Below are 21,485 nucleotides of genomic sequence, written 5' to 3' on the forward strand. Positions count from 1 at the left end.
GAACAACATGGGCCCCCATGACCCCTTCCATGTGTATAAGTTCACGCAAGTGAGGAAAGTTTCTGACTGCCATTTAAGGGGCACACCTAATGTGATATTTAAAAAAAAAATCGATATTTTTGTTTTTTTTTTTCATATTTCGGTAGATTACACCTTTAAAAATAACATATTAATATTTCAAATCGATATCTCAAATAGTTTTTGAGTTATAGCAATTTAAAGAACAGCCGCTCGGTATCAGTGAAAACGATCATTTTATCTTTAAACGCGTTTTTCTCGAAACAGCATTTTCCGAATTTGCTGCAGAGATTACTCAAAAACAAATGATCCGATCACTATCGAATTTTTTTTTACATGTTTTATATATAGTTCTCCGTATCGATCCTATCGATTTTTTATCTGATCAAAAAATTGAATTTTGGCAGGCCAAAAACGACCAAAATTTTGGGTAAAATTCGACTATTTTTTTTAAACTCCGCCATATTGTCAATTTTTGATTTTTAGTAGGCCATTGTACATACAATATTATCTAGTTTAACGAGAATTTTTTTTTTTAGATTTCATCCACGGAGAAGGCCGGGATCACTGCAGCAGCGAAGGACCTTTTTTTCACGCCGTCTGAGATCGACTATAACTTAAAAGATATTTAATTTTTTTCTTCAAAAATTTCACTGTGTATTCTTGAAACATGTACAAATATATTCTTAAAATTTTTAAATAATTGATAAAGTATTTTTTTTAATAAAAATTCCCAAAAATCACCTTTTTTTTAGGCCATTACACTAGGTGTGCCATTTAATTTTGAGTAGCCAGGAACGTTTCTTTGGCATATGGCTCAAGCATCTCACGACTTCCGGTCTTACACCAGGAATCCTCTGGGCAGTCAACAGACATCCATTTGGAGGCGAGTGAGAAGGCGAAGCCGGGTTCTACGGTTATGCATAGGATATGGTACCCACCACATAAAGAAAAACTTTCCTCAATGAAAAATCAAAGAGAGCCTCTGAAATTCATAGTTCGAGAATGTAATAGAATTGGGTTTCATTGACAATTGATAGAAAGACAAATTTTTAGAGACTCCACAGCCTCGCAGTATAATATTTAGAATGAGGTTTCTATCAGAGCATAAAATTAAGCATAATATAAATAATACAACTTAGTAATTATAGCATTTCGACTTCCAAGAACCCGTTTACGAGACCAGTTTGCAACAAACGTAAGAAAAAAAGTTAAACATAATAAATATTGAAATCCGCAGCTAAGACTCTCAACCAATTAAGTAGGGTTCAGTCGGATCAAAGTCAGATGGCGATGTTCTGTTAATTTATCTCAAGTCAAGGTCAAGGGAAAAGAAAATCCATTAATTTTGCATAAAACAGAAGATAATTACTATAATTATATTGCTATGATTTAGGCCCAATATGTTTCATTTTTGACAATAACTTGTTGCCATTTTGTCACTCTCAGAGAAACCATCGCCTTTATTAGCTAAACACTGAGACAGTCGATTTTCACAACCTTCTTTTGAGCCGAATATTTTCACGAGCATAGACAGAAACAGTAAGTAATAAGTTAATGCCGGAACCGGATTATAAAGTGAATGCAGGACAACCTGTCAGCCAAGCTCCTGGAGCTCAAGCAGTCATAAAACTGTCTGCTAAAACTTTTTAGTACGAAATCTTAACTGTCTAACCCACTTTTACAACGCACGATCCAAAATACTAGCGACATCTACTGGCAAAATAATTGATTTATTTTTACGAAGTCTTATATTATGAAATATGGTGTCTCTATTGAGATGAAATGATGATTATTATGGCATTAAAACATTATCCCTTATATAAGATCTTTATACTTATTATATAGAATATATTAGTTTAGTTCACCTAACTGTTGTTTGTAACGAATAAAACTAAACGAGTTAGATATAGGGTTATATATACCAATATATATGTATATACTACTTATGAAGACGAGGAGGATTGAAATCCGAATGTCAGTCCGCCAGTCCGCCTGTCCGTCTATCAGACTGTCGTAAGACTATCAGCCATTCATTCATTTAATCAATCGTATTTTGCGTTGACCAAACTGTCACTGTCAAAAATATATGTTTCGCAGTCGACCCGAAGCCGCAGACCACCCATAACTGTAAACTTATGAATAAAAGAAGCCACACATATACAGTTATGACTGTATGTATGGGCTTTGTTAGTATGCACGTGCGTAATTTTGTATTGTGCCAAAGTTTTGCCGAAGATTTGGCCTTAACAACGCGATCACATACACATCTAAATAAATACACACACACACACGCATGTGGGAACACCTAAACAACAATATACACGGCAGATGCTGCTGCTGCTGCTCGCTTTTGTTGTCACCGACGGGCTACTGCTGCTGCCGCCACCGCCATTGCCACCGCAACGACCAACAACAACAACAACGATACATACGATTGACTGACTGACTGACTGCCCTCTGCTGACACTTGTTACCGTGTTATGGTTTTTTGTTGTTTGGCGCGTTGTTGTTGTTGCTGCTGTTGGCGTTGTGCTTTTTTCTTACAGACGCTGCGCTGCGATTTGTTGTGGTGCTGCTGCTGGTTGCCCATTGTTGGCTGGCTGACTGGCAGCTGCGTTGGTGTTAGTGCGCCCATATGTATGTTGCCCCGAAAGCAGAATCTCAACGGTACGGTCGTAATCCAATAGATACGAAAATTTCGACTTGACCGAGTTCATTTGTCTTCGGAACGGCGGCGTGTAAAGATCGTTAGAAGTTTGGTGCGGATGAGTAAAACAGGAGTGTAAAAACTCTGAACAGTTTTTATTCACAAGTAATCAAGTTAGAAAAAAAAACTAAAAGCTTAGAGTTGTTTGCTATGCAGTAGTAAACAGAGACGAACTTGAAAGAAATCAAAAGCGAACAATATTGAAAAATTAATTGTAATTTGTGGAAAACAGTGTGCCGTTCCGAGTTTTTTTTCGAAAACGAATAATATTTAGTGCAAATTGGTATGTGTTATTGTGTGTTTATCTATATATATATTTCGAAACTTTTGAAAAGAAGTTGCTAAAGTGCTAAGTAAAATCTCACTGAAATCAAAAAAAAAAAATTAAGAAAATTAAAAAAAAAATATTTTTAACAGCAACTGAGTGCTCAAAAAACACAAAATTTCATTCCCACAACAATTTAGGGAATTTCAATATTTTTCCCCTTTGAAAAAAAATTTAAAAAAATAGAAACAAAATAACAAAAAAAATTTAAAAAATAAATAAAACAGTGTTCAAGCACTAACTCAGCAACAAAGCAAAGAAAACACTAAATATATTTACAAACAACCCATGCAAACACAGCAAAATTACAGAATTACAAAAAAAAATATTTGTAAAACTTTCTTTTTAACTTGCCTTCATCTGAATAAATGTTAGCACAAATTCGTTTTTTGTTTTTTTCTGAAAGCGAATATATTAATACATTTATTTTAACAACTCTCTTACACACACACACACACACTCACTCACACCTGACTTTTAACTAGAAATGGGTCACCCATCGATTTCCTCGAGTCACGTTGGCAACAACACAACGCTGCCTAACGATGGAGATGAGCTGAAAAAGCGCATCAATGGCACAGCAAAGGCCGCTACAAACGCATGCGCGCACGCTGGAGAGGCGCCCCCCACCAGCAATCCACTGAAGAAGATCGGTCTCTATGAGCCCGTCTACAACGTTAATCTGGAGGAGTATACACGCACCTTTAAGGGTGACACAGTGTTTGGTGTCGAATTCAAAGCGCCACTCAAATGGGACAAAGTCATACAGATATTTTTGGTGCATATCGTGAGCATTGTGTGTTTGATCTGTTTCCCGTTGCAAAAGCTGAATATCTACACGACATTATGGGGTAAGTGTCAAGCGAAAGTCAATTAATCAATTAATTAATAGAGAGAAAGAATAAAAAATTTGGAAAGTAGTGTGCTTGATAATATGTTAATAAGTTTTTAAAATATTTTGAAAATTTTATTCGAAAAAGTTTTGGAATTTCGAAAAAAAAATCGAAAATGTGTTGGAATTTCGATTTTTTTTTTTTACTTTTAGAATTTCATGCTGTGTGAAATTATAAGTATATAACTTTTGAACATTTTTTTCGAAAATATTTGGAATTTCGAAAAAAAAAATTCGAAAATATGTTGGAATTTCGAAATTCATTTTTTTAAGTTTTTCGATTTCATGCTGTGTGAAATTATAAGTAGATAACTAGCGGAAATTTTTTTTCGAAAATGTTTTGGAATTTCGAAAAGAAAACTTTGAAAATATTTTTGAATTTCCTGAGCTTTTCATTTCATTTCATTCTTCATTGAGGCTCTTGTGTTTTAAATATCAACTTTAATTTTTGTTATTTATTTGAAAAGTAAAACATTTCAATACGAACTGTTTTCGAAAAATGTGTGTATCAAAATATTGTACCGTTATTTTCGGCTTAAAGTACTTTAAAAGTAAATAAATATATAGACTAAAGTTCGCGTCAATATGTCATTCATTCTATGTAAGTTGTCAAAATATTTTGAAATTTTTTTTCGAAAAATTTTGGAATTTCATGGATTTTGCATTTTATTCTTCTTACGTATTTCATTTAAATTAAAATTTTTATTCTTTATATGAAAATATTGTGTTTTCGAAAATTTTGTTTTAAAAATATGGTACCGTTAAGTGCCTTAAAGCTCTCTAACGTTCGTGTCATAATTTCATAAGCGTTTTTCAAGCTTTCAAAAGTCATTTGTACTGCTGTTTTGCACACTTATTGACAACTACTTATACAGTTAGAATTATTGTGCTATCTCATCTTAGATTACAAAAGCGTTCAGTTGGTTTTTATTGTAATGAAATCGTTACAAGGGCGATTCGATTCATTAGGGTTTAAATCGTTATTTTTTTTTTGCAACTTTGAGTTATAAATATAGATGATTTGCAGATTTCAAAACAAATAATGTTGTAAGAGGGTCATAATAAATAATATTAGTGTTTTGTTTGTGAAGAGAAGCTTGTCACAATGCAAATATAGACAGTAAAAGTATTTAAATTTTGTAGTTGTAATGTTAATTTTTATTATTGTGAAAAAATGTGTAGATGATCAAACTGAAATATAGTTGTCATATAAATATTTCCAAGAAATTTTTAATTATTGACAACTCTTCTTTAGAGTGCTGTAATTTCGAAGAAAAATTTAAAAAAAAATTCAAAATAATTTTTGAGAATTTGAGTATTAATTTAGTTCATATCCAATATCTAATAGTATGAAAGAAAATAATTTTAATTTATTTTTCAATTCGCGCTTGAATTTAGACTGTAGACAGCATTTAAATGAAAATTGAAGATCTTTTTATAAAATATGAAATAAATATTTATTTAAATATTGAAATTTTTTAAAGTAATTTTAAAGACCATAAAAAGTGCTTCTATATTTTTAGAATTTTTTTGTTTTTATTTTTTTAGAAATTTTTTTAAATATTTTTTTTTTTAACTCAACACAATTTTATATTCATATTCATTGAGTAAAGCAATAAAATATTTTACAATAAGTGCAATAATCTCTTGGTAATGAGAAGAAAAAACTGTTTGTTGTTGACTAGTAATAATTCGACGGCATCACGCATGCTTTGAGACTCTCCCTTCTTGCCAACAGCCATTTAAGCGCGTTTTGCTTCTTACTCATTTTCGTCACTGAGTTTTTCGTTTTTCGCTTTTTTCAAGTTTGATCAGCGCCATATAAAACGCATTAGTTTTATGTTTTACTTTTTGTTGTTGTTATTTTGTTGTTTTTGTTGTTTGCTTCTTTTGTTAGTTGGTGCTTATGTGTCATAATTATTTGATTGTTGTTTTGGGCGCTTACATAACCGCCATTACGTTCGTCGTTGAAAGTACCAAAAAATAAAAGTTTCCGCAATTGTTGACTTTTTATGCTTTTATGTACGCTCACATACGAGTACATACATAATTTGCTGCTTACTTGCCTACTACTAAGACTATTTGTCCATTTTGCATGGTTTCCTTTTCGTTTTGCATTTAACGGTTTTTTTATGTTTGTATGTGTTGCTTTTGTTAGACTGTTTATGATATTTGCCGCTTAAATGCATGCTGACAGACAGACAGACCGACATAGATTTACAATGGAACATAAATATAACGGTAATTGCAAATTATCATTAATTTGCTGACTGCAGTGTGATGACTATCTGTGAGCGGTACATAAGCGATGCTTAAATACTAAAAATTCGTGTAGTTGGGAATATTTTGCATTTGGGCGGTATTTCTTTAACGCCACTCAAACAATTTGCACTTCTTCAAGTGAGTTTTGAACATGAGCGACGGTCGGTGCATAGGTGTGCAACCATCTCCATTAGCGCCACTAAAATATTCCAAATAATATATGTGTCTGTAACGATTCTCTTTCATTACTTGTAATCTTAAACACTTGAAGCATTACTTTTTCTCATAAAAACCTACCGTCATACAATAACGACTTGAAACTATTACCGTACTCTATTTGTGTGATTGTGTAAAGATTCAAAAAATGAAGAAAAATTAGAAAATGACCCTATTTATAGGTTAGATTATGTTAGATTAGCTTTTATCGCTGATACCTGAGATCGCGATCACTTTCGTATAACTAAACAAAATTCTTTCCAGAAAAAATAAAGCTCTTGTAGATCCATCTGGTGTATCGTCAAAGCGCCTATAGCTTAATACAAATTTATTTAGGCATCCAACTACTATTCTAACCCATTTACTTGGGTTTTGTCAAATAGGTAAAGTTCTGCCTATCAACCTATTCAATTTGATCTTGAGAATTTTCAACAAATTTCTAATCTATTTATGCTGCGGTATCAGAAAAATTCTACGATAAAAAATTAAAAAAAAAAAAAAAATAATTTGAGTTTTTATACCAAAATATTTAGTTTTGGAGTCAAAAAGGTTCATAAAAAAGCTCTCATCATGTTTTTATTTATTCGTATTTTAACAGTATTTTGTGAAATTTTTATTTAAAAATTCCGAAAAACACAGCCATTGGTATCTCACATCTCATGATATTTCCAGAAAAATTCTTACCTTGAAAAGCATAAGTTATTATTGGTTCAACCAAAATCAAAAAACCAAAAATATTTCGATATTACATGAATAAATCTAGTTGATAAACGAAGGAAAGGAGAAGAAAATATTAAAATTCCCATTTTTGACAGAATTTTAACGAAAAAACTCACTTTTTTGGTGAAATGTACGCCATGCATTGGCTCGAAAAAAATAGTTGTAATAACAATTGGCGTGTTTTATTTGACCACCACAAGCTAATAGCTAAATCATGGACAAATAAAACGCATTTAGCTTATTTCGTATCTTCGCTTAAAAATGAAATGTGTTGGCAATGGGGGCCAGAACTATCAGCTGATATGTAATTTATTTGAAAAAGAACGGTTGAATTTATAAATAAAATTTTCCCTTTGTTTACCACAACGAATAGAATTTAAAATTTTGGGTTGTTTACATTTTTTATCTGTCAAAATGGGGTTTCTCGCTATTGCCAACTACTTTTTTTCGAAAAAACCTAACCATTGTGAATGAAAAAAAACGCAATGCCTCCAGTTCAATACGCAAGCTATGATAGCTTATGACAAGCCAACATAGTTATGTATGTTGACTAAGTCCTCCATACAAAATAAGATAATAGCGAATAAGCTTATTTTGCTGGTCAAATAAAACACGCCTAATATAAACAAATCGTCCATTAACTATGCAATGTTATTTCAAAAATGTGTGAAAACTTTGAACAAAATTGCTTATAACTTTTCGAAAAATCGTGTCCACCGACTAGAAAATTTGAGAAATTTGAGTTTTCAAATAAATGCGTTTAAAGGTTTACATGCAAACTGACGTGGCCTGATTGCTGGAGCTACCAAATGGTATATCTCTTAGAATTTTACGCTGATTGATTTGAAAATTTAGAAGAATAATTTCAATATATTGTACTATTTAATAAGACATTATTTTTTTTTAATTTTGAAATTTTGAAACACACCTAAGCCCTCTTTTTTCAAAATGTTTATAATTTCATTTGAAAGGCATTCCTTGTTCAATAAATTTCCTTAGCTCTTATAAACAAAACATCGGCGAAAATTGCTACCTTGTGGCTAATTACAAAATTAAATACAGTGTAACTTCCATTACTCGAACTTCTATAACTCGAAGATCTCCATAACTCGATCTTTTGTATTGGCAATAGAGTTTAGAAATCAATTTCATACAAATTTTCCTCCATAAATCGAATTTTACGACCAGGGCATAACACAAAATTTATAATTTTATTATCGAGGCACGAATTGGAAAGAATCTTTCTTTATCCTATGGAGGAGAGTAAAATATATGATATTACTCTAATGGATTTCATAAATCATGTAACAAAGACATGGAACTTCAGACGACAAGAGCCAAACAATAGCAAAGTGCAACAAACAAAATTACAGAAAACATCTCTTAAGGGGTTATATACAGTTAGAATTTTCAAAAAATCGATTTTTTTTTATTTCATTTTCTTAATGTACATATATTTAAGAATACACACAGAAAATTTCATATCGTTCCGGTGAATATTTTCAAAGTTACAAGCAAATGAAAAATTTGAAAAGGCATTTCAGAGTGCTTGGAAGTAAAAGGTCCAAACTTCAAACGCGTTTTTCTCAAAATGGTGTTTTCAAAGTCGGTGACCAACATTACTCGAAAACGGCTAGACCGATTAGTCTCAAATTTTAACACGACCTTCTTAAATATATTTTTTAGTAATTAATCGAAGATTTTTTCTCTCCGATAAATATTTTTTTTATAAATATTTTAAGGCCGAAATTTCGGTGAAGAATCGACTTTTTTTTTGAGAAACCGCCATTTTGTCAAAAAATGTTATTTTGCTTATTCCTTCGATTAATTACTAGATTTAACATTATTTTAACGAAATCTGTTTAGTTTTTTAATTTCGGATGATCCAGTTCCGAGATATAGTGGTCACCGTAAAACGCCTTTTTTGAGAGGAGCTCCTGGAGATCAGCTGTAGCTCTTTTTCAAATAAATATTTTTACTAGTACTAAGTCTTAAAATACAGTTAAAAGATACCATAATATGTGTATAAATTTTTGGATCAATAAATTAAAAAGTTTTCTCAGAAAAAATTCTGGAAAATTCACTTTTTTTCGGCCGTCTAACGGTATATAACCCCTTAACGTACATATGTCCACAAAATTTTTGCGAAGTAAATAAATAGAACAGTCCATAAATCTATATTTTACCGCTTTTTGAAGAATTGAAATTGTTTATTTGAAAATTTTTATAACTTGAAGTCTCTCTAACTCGTAGTTTTTTGTGGATTATAGTGATTTGGGTTAGAGAAGTACCACTGTATATGTAAAAGATATATAAAAATACCTTATGTGACCTGTTCGCTCCTGTCTCGGCGCTATGTCTTAATTTTGTTCTGAAAATTTAAGACTTTTCTTGTTTTTAACCGATTTCAAACGATTCTTTCATGCCATAAATTTACTCGGTTTGAGATCCATCAAATTTAGCATCAAGCAAAATAATATAAATATATTTTTCAGCCATAATTTTGCCGACAAAAATAGTTTTTTTTGTTTTTGAAAGCGTAATGTACATGAATACTTACATACATATATGTATATGTTGGTCCCACAGACTTAAATTGCATTGAAACTTGCATGAGTTTAAAAATGGCTTGTAAATTATTTAATGTATTTACACACACACACACACACATGCATATACTCTTTCATGCATATAAATGCCGCTCTTGACAACGAATTTGTTGGTAAACATTAATTGTTTTCCCCGTGGCCGAATTATGTCACCTTACCGACGCTTTACGCTGCGTGCTGCTTACAAGTATACTTACTTATATGCACATATGTATGTATATGCATGCGTGTGTGTTTAATATTATTTTATTCTGAAATATCTTTTTTTCTTTTCTGCTACGTCATCATAAAACGTAACGTCTTCAATAAAAAAAACGAGTTTACGAAACACTTTGCTATTGTTGTTGTTGTATTAAAAGCGTTGCCTTCGCTTTGTTGCTGTAAATTTGGTTTCACAAGAAATTGAGCAGATAATTTCTTTGTGCATTTTGACATTAATAATATGTATGCAGTATATATATGTATAATAATAATAATAATCATCATCATAAAAGTAATATGACAGCTACGCCTTTAACAGACGCTTGGCCGACTTTTGGCGCATATTTGTGATATGAGTCGTGAAGCTGTTCGATGAATTTGAGGGGTTAAAAGCTTTTAGTGGTTGATGGAAAACTATTTTGGGTCAAAATTGCAACATTTTAGAGTTAAAAAATACTCTTGGAAGTGGGACTTAGACCGGAACTACTTTTTCTATGATAATATCTACATATCTTAATGCAAATTGATGCTGTGTCACTAGAAGAATCGGGAATTTCGAACACCGAATAACGATGAACACCCATCAATTTACAAGTATTATATATATATGCAAGTATCGATAGGTATGTACCTATGAGTGAATAATCATGGAAAACCCTAAGAGTATGCAATTAGTTTCGTTTTTTCTCGTTTAAAATAAATTAATTTCCAGAAAAAAATTTATCGATCGCTGCGAAAACCAACTCTGTTAATATTTATTGTGTACTTATGCGCGCATGCAGCTCGCCTTTGGCTGCACCGAAAACCACAGACATTTTCACTTGTATTTGTGGGTTTAATCTTTCTTTATTTTTATTTTGGTTGAGCCAAGCCCTTTTTCGTCTTGTTTCTTGACATTGAGCCAACGACGATAAAGTGTGCGAAAGATCAGTTAATGTTATCGCGATACAATGTTTTGTAGGGCTTGCTGGGCTAGGCTGAATGGCCAGACGCTTGCACGTGCCACACATACTTAAAGACATGCATCTGTGTGTGTCGCTGCAATTCACTTGGGAAATAAGAAGTTGACTTGCACTGCTTGAGAGCTTTAAGGGTTTTTTTTACAACTCTACTTGAATGAAGTCCATGCATTTCTGCGTGATTAAACTGTTGCGTGAAAAATTTATTGTCTATTTCCTGGTATTTTTTAAGCATAGCGGCTGTGCCATTTAAGGCTGAAAGCTGAAATTAACACAGCTATGATTGAGGGTTATTTCGATATTTACGCGCGGGGTTTTCACGCATATTTTACGAAAATATTTTAGCTTTTGAGTGATTGTTTTTATTTATTACTATTTTTTACTACATTGAAGCATGAAAAAGTGATTCCCAAATTTAAAATTTCAAATAATCTCTCAAAAAATTGGAGTGAATAATAATAAATCGTGAACCTATTGTGAGTAGCTGTAAGTTAAGAAAAAATTATATCTCCATTTGATGGATACATTTGTTGTTATCTTCAAAGTTGAGTGTCTTAATATTTTTAAGTTGATTCCCAACGACTAAAACTTCAATTAGTTATCCATTTTTCTAGGTACTTTGATATTCAGCGCTATTCAGCTATCATTTTCTTCAGCTGAATGGATGCTGAAAGCGTACAGAACTTCAAAAATTTGATATCGATTTGCAACATACAGAATTCCACTTAATATTGTTCCCGCTTACAATGTAGCAGGGTTCCTTTGTGACTTTTACATCAATTGACTACTAAATGTGCAATTAATTATTTATTTTATTTTATGGTTAATTGAGAACAATTAGTGGTTAAAAATTGTACATATGTTAAATATTTTGGTAATTTTGTAATTTTGAAATCAAGTGAATATTAATTGAGCAATTAATTAATTGCTTAATTTTATGGTTAATTGAGAACAATTTTCTTTTAACTCATAATTATTAAATTCGATCAAAAACAAAATGTAATCAAGTGAATACTAATTGAGCAATTAATTAATTGCCTAATTGTATGGTTAATTGAAAACAATTAGCGTTTAAAAATTGCTGAAATACTTAATTGACTAATTAGTACATTCAATAAATAAATTTTAAACAATATGTTACATATTTTTGGCAAATTTTTTAACACATAAATATTATATTTCAATATAAAACTGAGAAAAATTATTGAATCAAAATTGTCTTTATTATTTAACAACTAAATCATATGTATCCAATTTTAATAAGCTTATAAAGTAACAAAAAATAATTTTAATAAAATATCATAAATAAATTGCTCGCTAATTATCTCATTAACATTTCTGAAATAGCCGAAGTGTTCAATACATGAAAACGAAAGCATTTTTTCTGCGTATGAAGTAGGAATGCATATGAAAGAACTGTAAATTGCTGGGCAATATATATTGATTGACCAATCAGAATTTATAGCTGGTCAATAACCGAGCGATTTCGGAGTTTGGCAGCAAAAAAAATGATTTGAGGTGAAATAGGTAAACAAAAAATATTACTTGCCGAACCACAATGATTTTACACGGGTTTACGATGCTGTAGGGAATTCCCCTTGTATGCGGAAATTGAATGAATTATTTTTTATGCTGATTAATTTCCTGCAAATGGTTTTTATCTAGCAATAACAATAAAGACATACAAATAAGCTGAAAGTCAAGAATTTGGTTCGTAAAAACTAATTACCTTCACGAATGTAGATTTTTGCTTTAAAAGGCATGTCTTGATATATAAATATACACACATATAAGTACATATATATGTATTTTCAGTCCAAAAACTATGCCTACATATTTCTTTAGCGTCTTCTCTTGCTTGTAGAATTGACTCACTTTTCGATATGATTTCTTTACTTTTGTCGATTTGGGTTTGTGCTCTTCTCTTTGTCTCACTTGTTGATAATGAATAATATGTAAAATTAAAATAAACAATAAATAAAAATACGCTCATAATTAAGCACTTGAACATGTGTCTGCGCCTATTGACCTTCATACCGTTAAGTAGGTGCTCAATTTCTCCACAAAATTTTCAATTGGAAACAGTTCGACGAATCACTTTCCAAAAGTTATCAATCAACAAAAGTACCGTATATTAACCGTATTTAGTGATACATCAATACAATATTGAATTGGACGTTGAGACACTCTCAAATAATTTTGATTTTAGTAATATAAAGTTAAGTAAATATATGAGTAATAACCGGTTTAGGTTGGTTGCCAACCAAAAAAGTGAAAAATCGTAAATTGATAAATTTACAGCAAAAGAAGACACTCAACGTGTTGAAGGTTAATTCCGCTTATTTTTTCAAATGTATGGCAAACTATTGCATGTTGAGTGAAGCTGAGCAGCAAATGATTGTTTTTTAAATATATATATATATATTTGTATATATATGTATCTATGTATATGTATATATGTATATATATATACATGTATAATTACATTTGTATTAGGTGCTCACGCATACCAAGACATGTGTGGCTTACCACTTTCAGTCCAATTAGTTGGTTTTATAATTGCATTCAGTATACAAATGTGGATAGATAATTAAATTTTGTTAAAAAAATTTATGTTTTTTTATAATCAAGCTTAGTTTCAAGTACATAAGACACGTGCGTCTTCAAAAAATGTGTATATTAGCTACTTTATGGTATGTGATGCTTTGCTAGAACTCATTAAAAAAAAATATATATTTTTTCTTGCATTAACAGAAGACTCGTTTTTTTTTTGAAAAAATGAAAATTTAAATTAAATTTTCTGTAAAAAAAATTATTGTTAACTTAATTTTTTAATATTTTTTTTTATAAAATTTGAAAATTTTTAGTTCAAATAAAATTTAAAGTTACTAACTAGTGTTATTCTAACCAGTTCAGACACTAGTTTAATTTGATATTCCATTACATATAGAATACATCCGCTGCCATACACACAATGTCAATGTATGCTCTGCACGCATGCGCGTCGACTTTGATCGCAATCTTCCAGTTGTTTTTTGAAGAGTGGAGAATTCCATAAAACGCTCACATAGATGCGTATGATAATTAGTAGGAAATTTTTGTTTTACTATAAAAATTAGTTGGTAAATTTGCATACAAAGACAATTTGAGGACAAAATCGTAAAAATTCGAGAGCTTTGATGACTGGGCAGAATCTTTGATATCGAAAACTTTCTGCTTGTCATGCTGCAAATAGAGCGGCTTGTGACTAAACAGTGCAAATAAACATAAACATGAAAAAATGTTTATTTCATATTTCGAACAGTTGAGAAACTTATTTACATTTTTTGGGCAAGCTATACAAGGGGAACTACAAAATTTCTTATTTTTCGGTCTCATATATCTTTATAACAAATATAATTTTATTTTCTCTTTCTTAACTATCTCTATAACAATGTATGTATTTAAAAATAATAATAATTTTTTCAACTCTCTTATCATTTCCAGCCTTCTTCATGGGCGGCGTTGCCGGTTTTGGTGTAACAGCTGGTGCTCATCGCTTCTGGACACATCGTTCCTTTAAGGCCAATGTAGCGTTACGTAGCATATTGATGATCTGCTTTTCAACAGCTGGACAGGTAATGTCAAATAATATAAATTAAATAATTGAACTGCATTACTAACAGTTCACATAGTCTACTTAAGAGATAGCATTAACTACTGTTCGAATTTATTTACCGTTAGCAGCATACACATTTCCGGTTTAATTGTTTTCGAGTGCAACATGTGTGCGTGTCACGACGAATTTAAATTGCTAACAAAATGTATTTAAGCTGGCCATTAACAGCGTTAATTAAGCTTTCAATTAGCCTGCATTGCTTGTGCATGCCGATTTGAGTGTCATTTTTTGGAATGTCTTACCTAACATTTTAATTACACCGAAATTGTCATTGCTATTCATGCGAGTATATGCTTAAGTATATACTTATTCATACAATTAGTGTTTTTGTCCGAAAAAAAATCGGTGATCTTTTGTGTCTGCTTGTAAACACAAATTTGAGTATTTGCCTACTTTATATCCGCAAATGACTAATTTTTTTTTGGTTAACTTACGGTCCATATATGTGGATGACCATGAAAATTGTTTCAAGTACAGTATGCCCCGCTTAATTGAACCCCAGTTATTTTATTTTTTCGTTAATTTGAAGCACTACATTAATTTAAGTTGATAATTGAGTCAATTTAAGAGAAGAGATTGCAAACAGGCAGTGAGAAATGTGGCTGGTTACAAAGCCTATTTTAAGATTATTGTTAAATATATATATATATAAATATTCAATATCAATCCCTTACTTTTGCTCATTAAAACCAGAGTTAGAAAATATACCAAAAGTTTTCAAATTATGTAGTATAATTAAGTGGGGCATACTGTAATGCCAATTAGCATATCTCCGCATAAATCTTTCTAACAATTTATAGCTATAATAAAAAAAATTTTTTCTCACACACAAACATTCATACATATGTTTTTACAAACACTAAAATTACAACTTCGCACCTTGATTTTTAAGTGCTCAGAAAAATGTTCATTAAATGCATGCTTATACTTAAATTGCACTTTAACAAGTGACCTATTTCGTGGCAGTTAATTAGTGACACATCAAAATAAATATGCCATAAAAAGGTGCAACGAATTTTTTTCTATAAAACTTACTAAAATTGTTTGGTCTTTGTACAGTTTCAAACTTAATTGAGTCAATTAGCAGTAAATTGACTACACAAAAATCACTCATTGACACTTTAAAGCAATCAATAAAATAAATTAAGCAACTTAATTGAGTCAATTAGTAAATTGAAACACTAATTGAGACTTAATTTAGTCAATTAGTGAATAATAAAATAATTATTACTCCACATAAAAATGCTTCTAAATAAATATTGAAGTTTAAACCATTTTTTTTTTGAATTTAGGCAATTAGTAGATTCAAACACTAATTGACTCAATTAATTAAGTAACATTTAAAGAAAATTCTAACTAAAATATAAAACTGCATATAAAGAATTTGCGCTGTTTAAGCTTTTATTTTATTAATTTTTTGTTTCATCTCTTTCTCGTAATTCCAGAATACACTCTACGATTGGGTGCGCGATCATCGTGTGCATCACAAGTACTCCGAAACCGATGCTGATCCACACAACTCCAATCGTGGTTTCTTCTTCGCACACGTCGGCTGGTTAATGATGCTGAAGCATCCGGAAGTTTTACGTCGCGGCCGTCAATTGGACATGAGTGATGTAATGAATGATCCCGTTGTGCAGTTCCATCAGAAATACTTCATTCCTTTGAAAATTCTGCTCTGCTTTGTATTGCCCACCATTGTGCCAATGTACTTTTGGGGTGAAGAATTCCATTTGGCCTTCATTACGCAGTGTCTCTTCCGTTATGTGAGCAGTTTGAATTTCACCTGGTCGGTGAATAGTGCCGCGCACATGTTTGGCACACGTCCTTATGATAAGTAAGTTAATTATATGATTTTATAAAGCCGTTATCGAATTTTAATTTAAAAACCTTTCGGACTAATTGACTTAATTTGTTTGTTTGTCGTCTCTTTCCAACAGTCGCATCAAACCCACTGAGAATATTTATGTCTCGATCATTGCCATGGGTGAGGGTTGGCACAACTATCACCACGTCTTCCCCTGGGACTACAAAGCAGCTGAACTTGGCAACTATGTTGGCAATTTCACCACAATGGTTTTGGATGCCTTCCATCGCATCGGCTGGGCTTGGGATATGAAGGAACCGTCCAAGGATTTGGTGCGTCGCGTTATTGATAAATATGGCGATGGCACACACCCAACTACAGACCAGACGACTGAAACAACATCGGTTGGCAATTTTCATTATGCGGAAGTACCCGATCCTGAATTTGAGGGATCCGATGCGGAGTCGAGTAGTACGGAGAGCACAAAGCTGGATGAGAATGAGAATATGAAGAAGAAAGTGCAAACGTAGAATTCGATAGTGCGTGGTTGGTGTTTAAAAGCCTAACTGTGGACTTGGTGTAAGTGAGCGTGAGACGTCGGAGCTCTTAAAAATATGGACGTGTGGCTGTTTATTTAATTTGTTTTTTTTTTCGTAATGCGTATGTGCTTTTAATAAATAATGGGTGTTCCGTCTATACCTACATACAAACATATATGTAATTATACAAAATATAAATTATAATACTTAATTATATAAAAGAAAACAAAAACAAAAATCGGTTGAGTTATGCATGTAATTCGTTTTTTCTCGGGTTAAGTGTAATGCACATTCGAGCACCCCAAACAAGCACTTGGCATTAGTAACTAGGTTTTTAAGTCAGAATATGCAAAATACGTCACAATTAGCAGTTGTTGTAATACTAGCCTGTAAGAATTTTAAGTTTTATTAAACACTTTTTGTACTTTGTAAACACACTTGGGGGTTAATTGTGCTACAATTTATTTACGTTTAGTCAATTAAGGCAAAACATTCTCAATTACAATGCATATATTAATATTGCTAAATTTATTATTTTTATTAATAAGTAAGTGTGTTCAGTTGTGAACGAAAATTTTGATGTACAATAAAAAAATATTTGAAATCAAATTACTAAATGCTAAAAAAATAATTAATCGTCTTTTATTGAAAGTGTTGGAGTTTTCGAAAAAAAAAAATATTTTTTAGAACTCTTTAGAACTTAGAAAGTAGCATAAACGGCTGAATCCAAAAGTAGAAAATAATATCATTGGCAAATACAAATCGGAAAATATTTATTTGATATGAATAAACGTCTAATTTTTCTTCTTATACGACCATCGCAAACATCGATTTTTCTGATGCGTTTAATACTACCAAGTGTATTTTCTTTACAAGGCATCAAATATTATTGAAGAACAAACAATGTTTTCTTTTTTGGATTAGAGGTTTTAATAGTATGTTTTGGACTTAGAGAACTTTAAAATATGTCTGACGTTTTATGGCGCTGTAACACAAATAGCTTGATGATTAGACCTTGAATCGTAAATGAACATCGTATGCAAACTATCAATCTCTGAGGACCCTAGCCTTCTAGATAATCACTAAATAAAGACAATTTTGTTAAAGATCAAAATCTTTTGTTTCAGGAAAGATGTTGCAACCGGAATGCTTTAAAGAAATATTTGACCATAAGTTCTCTCAGTTACACCAGCCTTATACCAGAGGCTTTAGCCAGAGGCTGAGTCTTGTTGATCATATAAAAGACTTCTCAGGCACTCTTAGTACAAACTTACTAACCGTAGGCAGGGTGCATGCATCATTTCGTTCTGTTAAACCCTAAAAATTCACGATTGTGTTTGGTAATAAGTTTCAAATATTAGGTTCTTCCGCGTTTTTTGCTCTTTATTCATTGCTGTATTGTTGCGACAAAACCTCCCATCTGAGCTCCCGTAGCTTCTGACGAGTCATTAACGAAGTGTGTGATCCGTTCATGTTGGCCAATTCTGGACGCTTCTGGTCGATCGCCTGCTTCTTATGGATGATACCCTTCCAATCCCACCAAACACACAGCAAAATCTTCCTGGCCGTCAATCCCGGCTTGGCCACTTTTTGGGACGATTTACTAACTCCCATCTAAAGGGCGATGTCACGAGATGCCATGTGCCGGTCTAACTTGATGTTTTCCATGATTTGATCGGTATAGAGCGATTTCGGCGTTAGTGAACTCCATGTTTACACGTCTATAACTGTTGAACGCAATATCCAAACTAATCATCGTTTTGTAGGTTATCTCAAGACCTTACAAAGGTGTTTAGTATTACCAGATACGAGCTCTATAGCGCTTTATACATAGTCGCTAAATTCAAAAGACAAAAAGGTTGAATTTTGCCAATCTAATATTTTCCAAAATGGGATTGAGAATGATGATTATAAATACTTTCTAGAAGCTTCAAATGCAACAAAGACCGGAAAAGCATAGAGTAAGTGATTTGTTTCTGATCATTTTAACGAACGAATATGACATAGAACTCGAAAATTAATCGCATCCGTCGAAATCGGTCTATATAGCGACCCAAACAATATATGTGCTTGATCAAAAGTGTCTGAAACATTTTCATGAAATGAAGTGGCCTTTAGAAACTCAGTAACCCTAAGAGATCACATTATATCATGAATAATTTAATTTCGGAAATATGGTCTCACAGTATATGAAGCCCATCCACAAGCTTCAAAACACTAGAGCATCTGATTTTATAAAAAAAATACTCCGACGGCTGTTCGTATCGTAACTTAGAAGAGATATTGGTATTAGAGTATCTCTAGCCTTTTCAATCACAACAGATTTATATAGATTTTCTGATTTCAGAAAGAAGAAATAAAATATATGAACCGCTTCAATCAAACCATGAATATTGCATAAAATACATATATACTCTATTTTAGGTTTACATCGGCATCATATGCATATTGCCGTCTTAACATATGAAATTTTCCAACATTAACTTAACAACATAATATTAACAGAGGCTGTTAATTTGGGATGTCATCTCGTATGTTATCAACTTTTAATGTTAGTGAAGTACAAGCATTCGATTTTCGACTTTAAATTTACCGTTATATTGTTACATCCATTACAATGTATGCACAAATGTACGATCGCGTGTAAAAGAAACTTATTGTCACATCCAAATTGGGTTGCGATTAGGTACAGTTGCACTCTCTAAATATATGTATATAAATATGTGCATAATTTATGCACACAAATGTGTATTTTTAAATTCCAAATAACGCTTGAACCTCGGCTTAACCTTGCATATTTAAGATAAACAAGAGAGGCTTCAAGTTGCGGCTAAAGACAGCTTGGTCACGTGGGACCATTGTAAAACTGGTAATGCGGAGCAACAAAAGCCAACAAATAGACGGCAGGCGGCTTAGAAAAAGCGAACTGAATGAAATTTGACTGGTGTCACACAGATTTGCTTACATACTCGCATAAACATACGCAGCTTCATTTATGTTTAATTATGTAAAGTAACAACAACAATTAAACAATTGGTCACAAAGAGAATTCAAATTTGATAAAACAGCTATAATAACCAGTGTGAACCGGCTGATTTATATACATACATATATACACACAAGTGAACATATGTATAGTTTGTACACTCTCGCAACATGTTGCAAAGAGAGTATAATAGTTTTGTTCACAAAGCGATCAGGGCGACGAGTGGAGTTTAAATCCAGATGTCTGTATGTCCATCCGTGCAAGTGATAACTTAACTAACGGGTGATTTTTTTGAGGTTAGGATTTTCATGCATTAGTATTTGACAGATCACGTGGGATTTCAGACATGGTGTCAAAGAGAAAGATGCTCAGTATGCTTTGACATTTCATCATGAATGATGAAACGATCTGCCACAACGTCGAATTTTCAGTGAATGGGCCCTAGAAAAGTTGGCAGAAAATCCGCTTTTTTATCGACAAATTTTGTTCAGCGATGAGGCTCATTTCTGGTTGAATGGCTACGTAAATAAGCAAAATTGCCGCATTTGGGGTGAAGAGCAACCAGAAGCCGTTCAAGAACTGCCCATGCATCCCGAAAAATGCACTGTTTGGTGTGGTTTGTACGCTGGTGGAATCATTGGACCGTATTTTTTCAAAGATGCTGTTGGACGCAACGTTACGGTGAATGGCGATCGCTATCGTTCGATGCTAACAAACTTTTTGTTGCCAAAAATGGAAGAACTGAACTTGGTTGACATGTGGTTTCAACAAGATGGCGCTACATGCCACACAGCTCGCGATTCTATGGCCATTTTGAGGGAAAACTTCGGAGAACAATTCATCTCAAGAAATGGACCCGTAAGTTGGCCACCAAGATCATGCGATTTAACGCCTTTAGACTATTTTTTGTGGGGCTACGTCAAGTCTAAAGTCTACAGAAATAAGCCAGCAACTATTCCAGCTTTGGAAGACAACATTTCCGAAGAAATTCGGGCTATTCCGGCCGAAATGCTCGAAAAAGTTGCCCAAAATTGGACTTTCCGAATGGATCACCTAAGACGCAGCCGCGGTCAACATTTAAATGAAATTATCTTCAAAAAGTAAATGTCATGAACCAATCTAACGTTTCAAATAAAGAACCGATGAGATTTTGCAAATTTTATGCGTTTCTTTTTTAAAAAAAGTTATCAAGCTCTTAAAAAATCACCCTTTAAAAGTTGAGATTTTTAATAAAATTTAGTACACATATTCCGTGGCATGGGCTAAATCGGGCTATCCCAACGCCCACAAATGATGTTAACAGAAAAACTATAAAGTGCAGTAACTAAGCCAAAAATAAAGCTATGAAAATTAAATTTTTTACAATGGATCACAGGGTCATATTTGTATGGATTATTTTTCGAAAAAGTTATTTTTCGAAAAAGTTATTTTTCGAAAAATTCAATAGCTGCCATTTCATCTAAAAAAACAACGGTTTGATGTGGTGGTTTGTGAGCCGGTGGAATCATTGGACCATATTTCTTCGAAAATGATGTCGGTGGGACGCGCCTTTTGGGGATATGTACAGTCTAAAGTCTATGCGG

General features: G+C 32.4%; 1 protein-coding gene across 1 annotated transcript; it reads left to right on the top strand.

The window, feature by feature from the left end:
• Nucleotides 1-2,724: 2,724 nt before the first annotated feature.
• Nucleotides 2,725-17,547, top strand: LOC105209470 (acyl-CoA Delta-9 desaturase). The gene is made up of 5 exons (XM_011179882.3): nucleotides 2,725-3,011; nucleotides 3,539-3,904; nucleotides 14,399-14,529; nucleotides 16,016-16,407; nucleotides 16,511-17,547. The coding sequence occupies exons 2-5, from the start codon at nucleotides 3,541-3,543 to the stop codon at nucleotides 16,905-16,907; spliced, it is 1,284 nt and encodes a 427-aa protein (XP_011178184.1). The 5' UTR covers nucleotides 2,725-3,011; nucleotides 3,539-3,540; the 3' UTR covers nucleotides 16,908-17,547.
• Nucleotides 17,548-21,485: the final 3,938 nt, after the last annotated feature.

The sequence above is a fragment of the Zeugodacus cucurbitae genome, chromosome 2 (assembly GCF_028554725.1).
Source record: "Zeugodacus cucurbitae isolate PBARC_wt_2022May chromosome 2, idZeuCucr1.2, whole genome shotgun sequence".
In the NCBI taxonomy this organism is placed as follows: Eukaryota; Metazoa; Arthropoda; class Insecta; order Diptera; family Tephritidae; genus Zeugodacus; species Zeugodacus cucurbitae.

Coding starts and splice junctions, on each gene's coding strand:
- LOC105209470 (XM_011179882.3), top strand. CDS start 3,541: ATGGGTCACCCATCGATTTCCTCGAGTCACGTTGGCAACAACACAACG. Junction 3,905..14,398: donor TATCTACACGACATTATGGG/GTAAGTGTCAAG, acceptor TATCATTTCCAG/CCTTCTTCATGGGCGGCGTT. Junction 14,530..16,015: donor GCTTTTCAACAGCTGGACAG/GTAATGTCAAAT, acceptor TCGTAATTCCAG/AATACACTCTACGATTGGGT.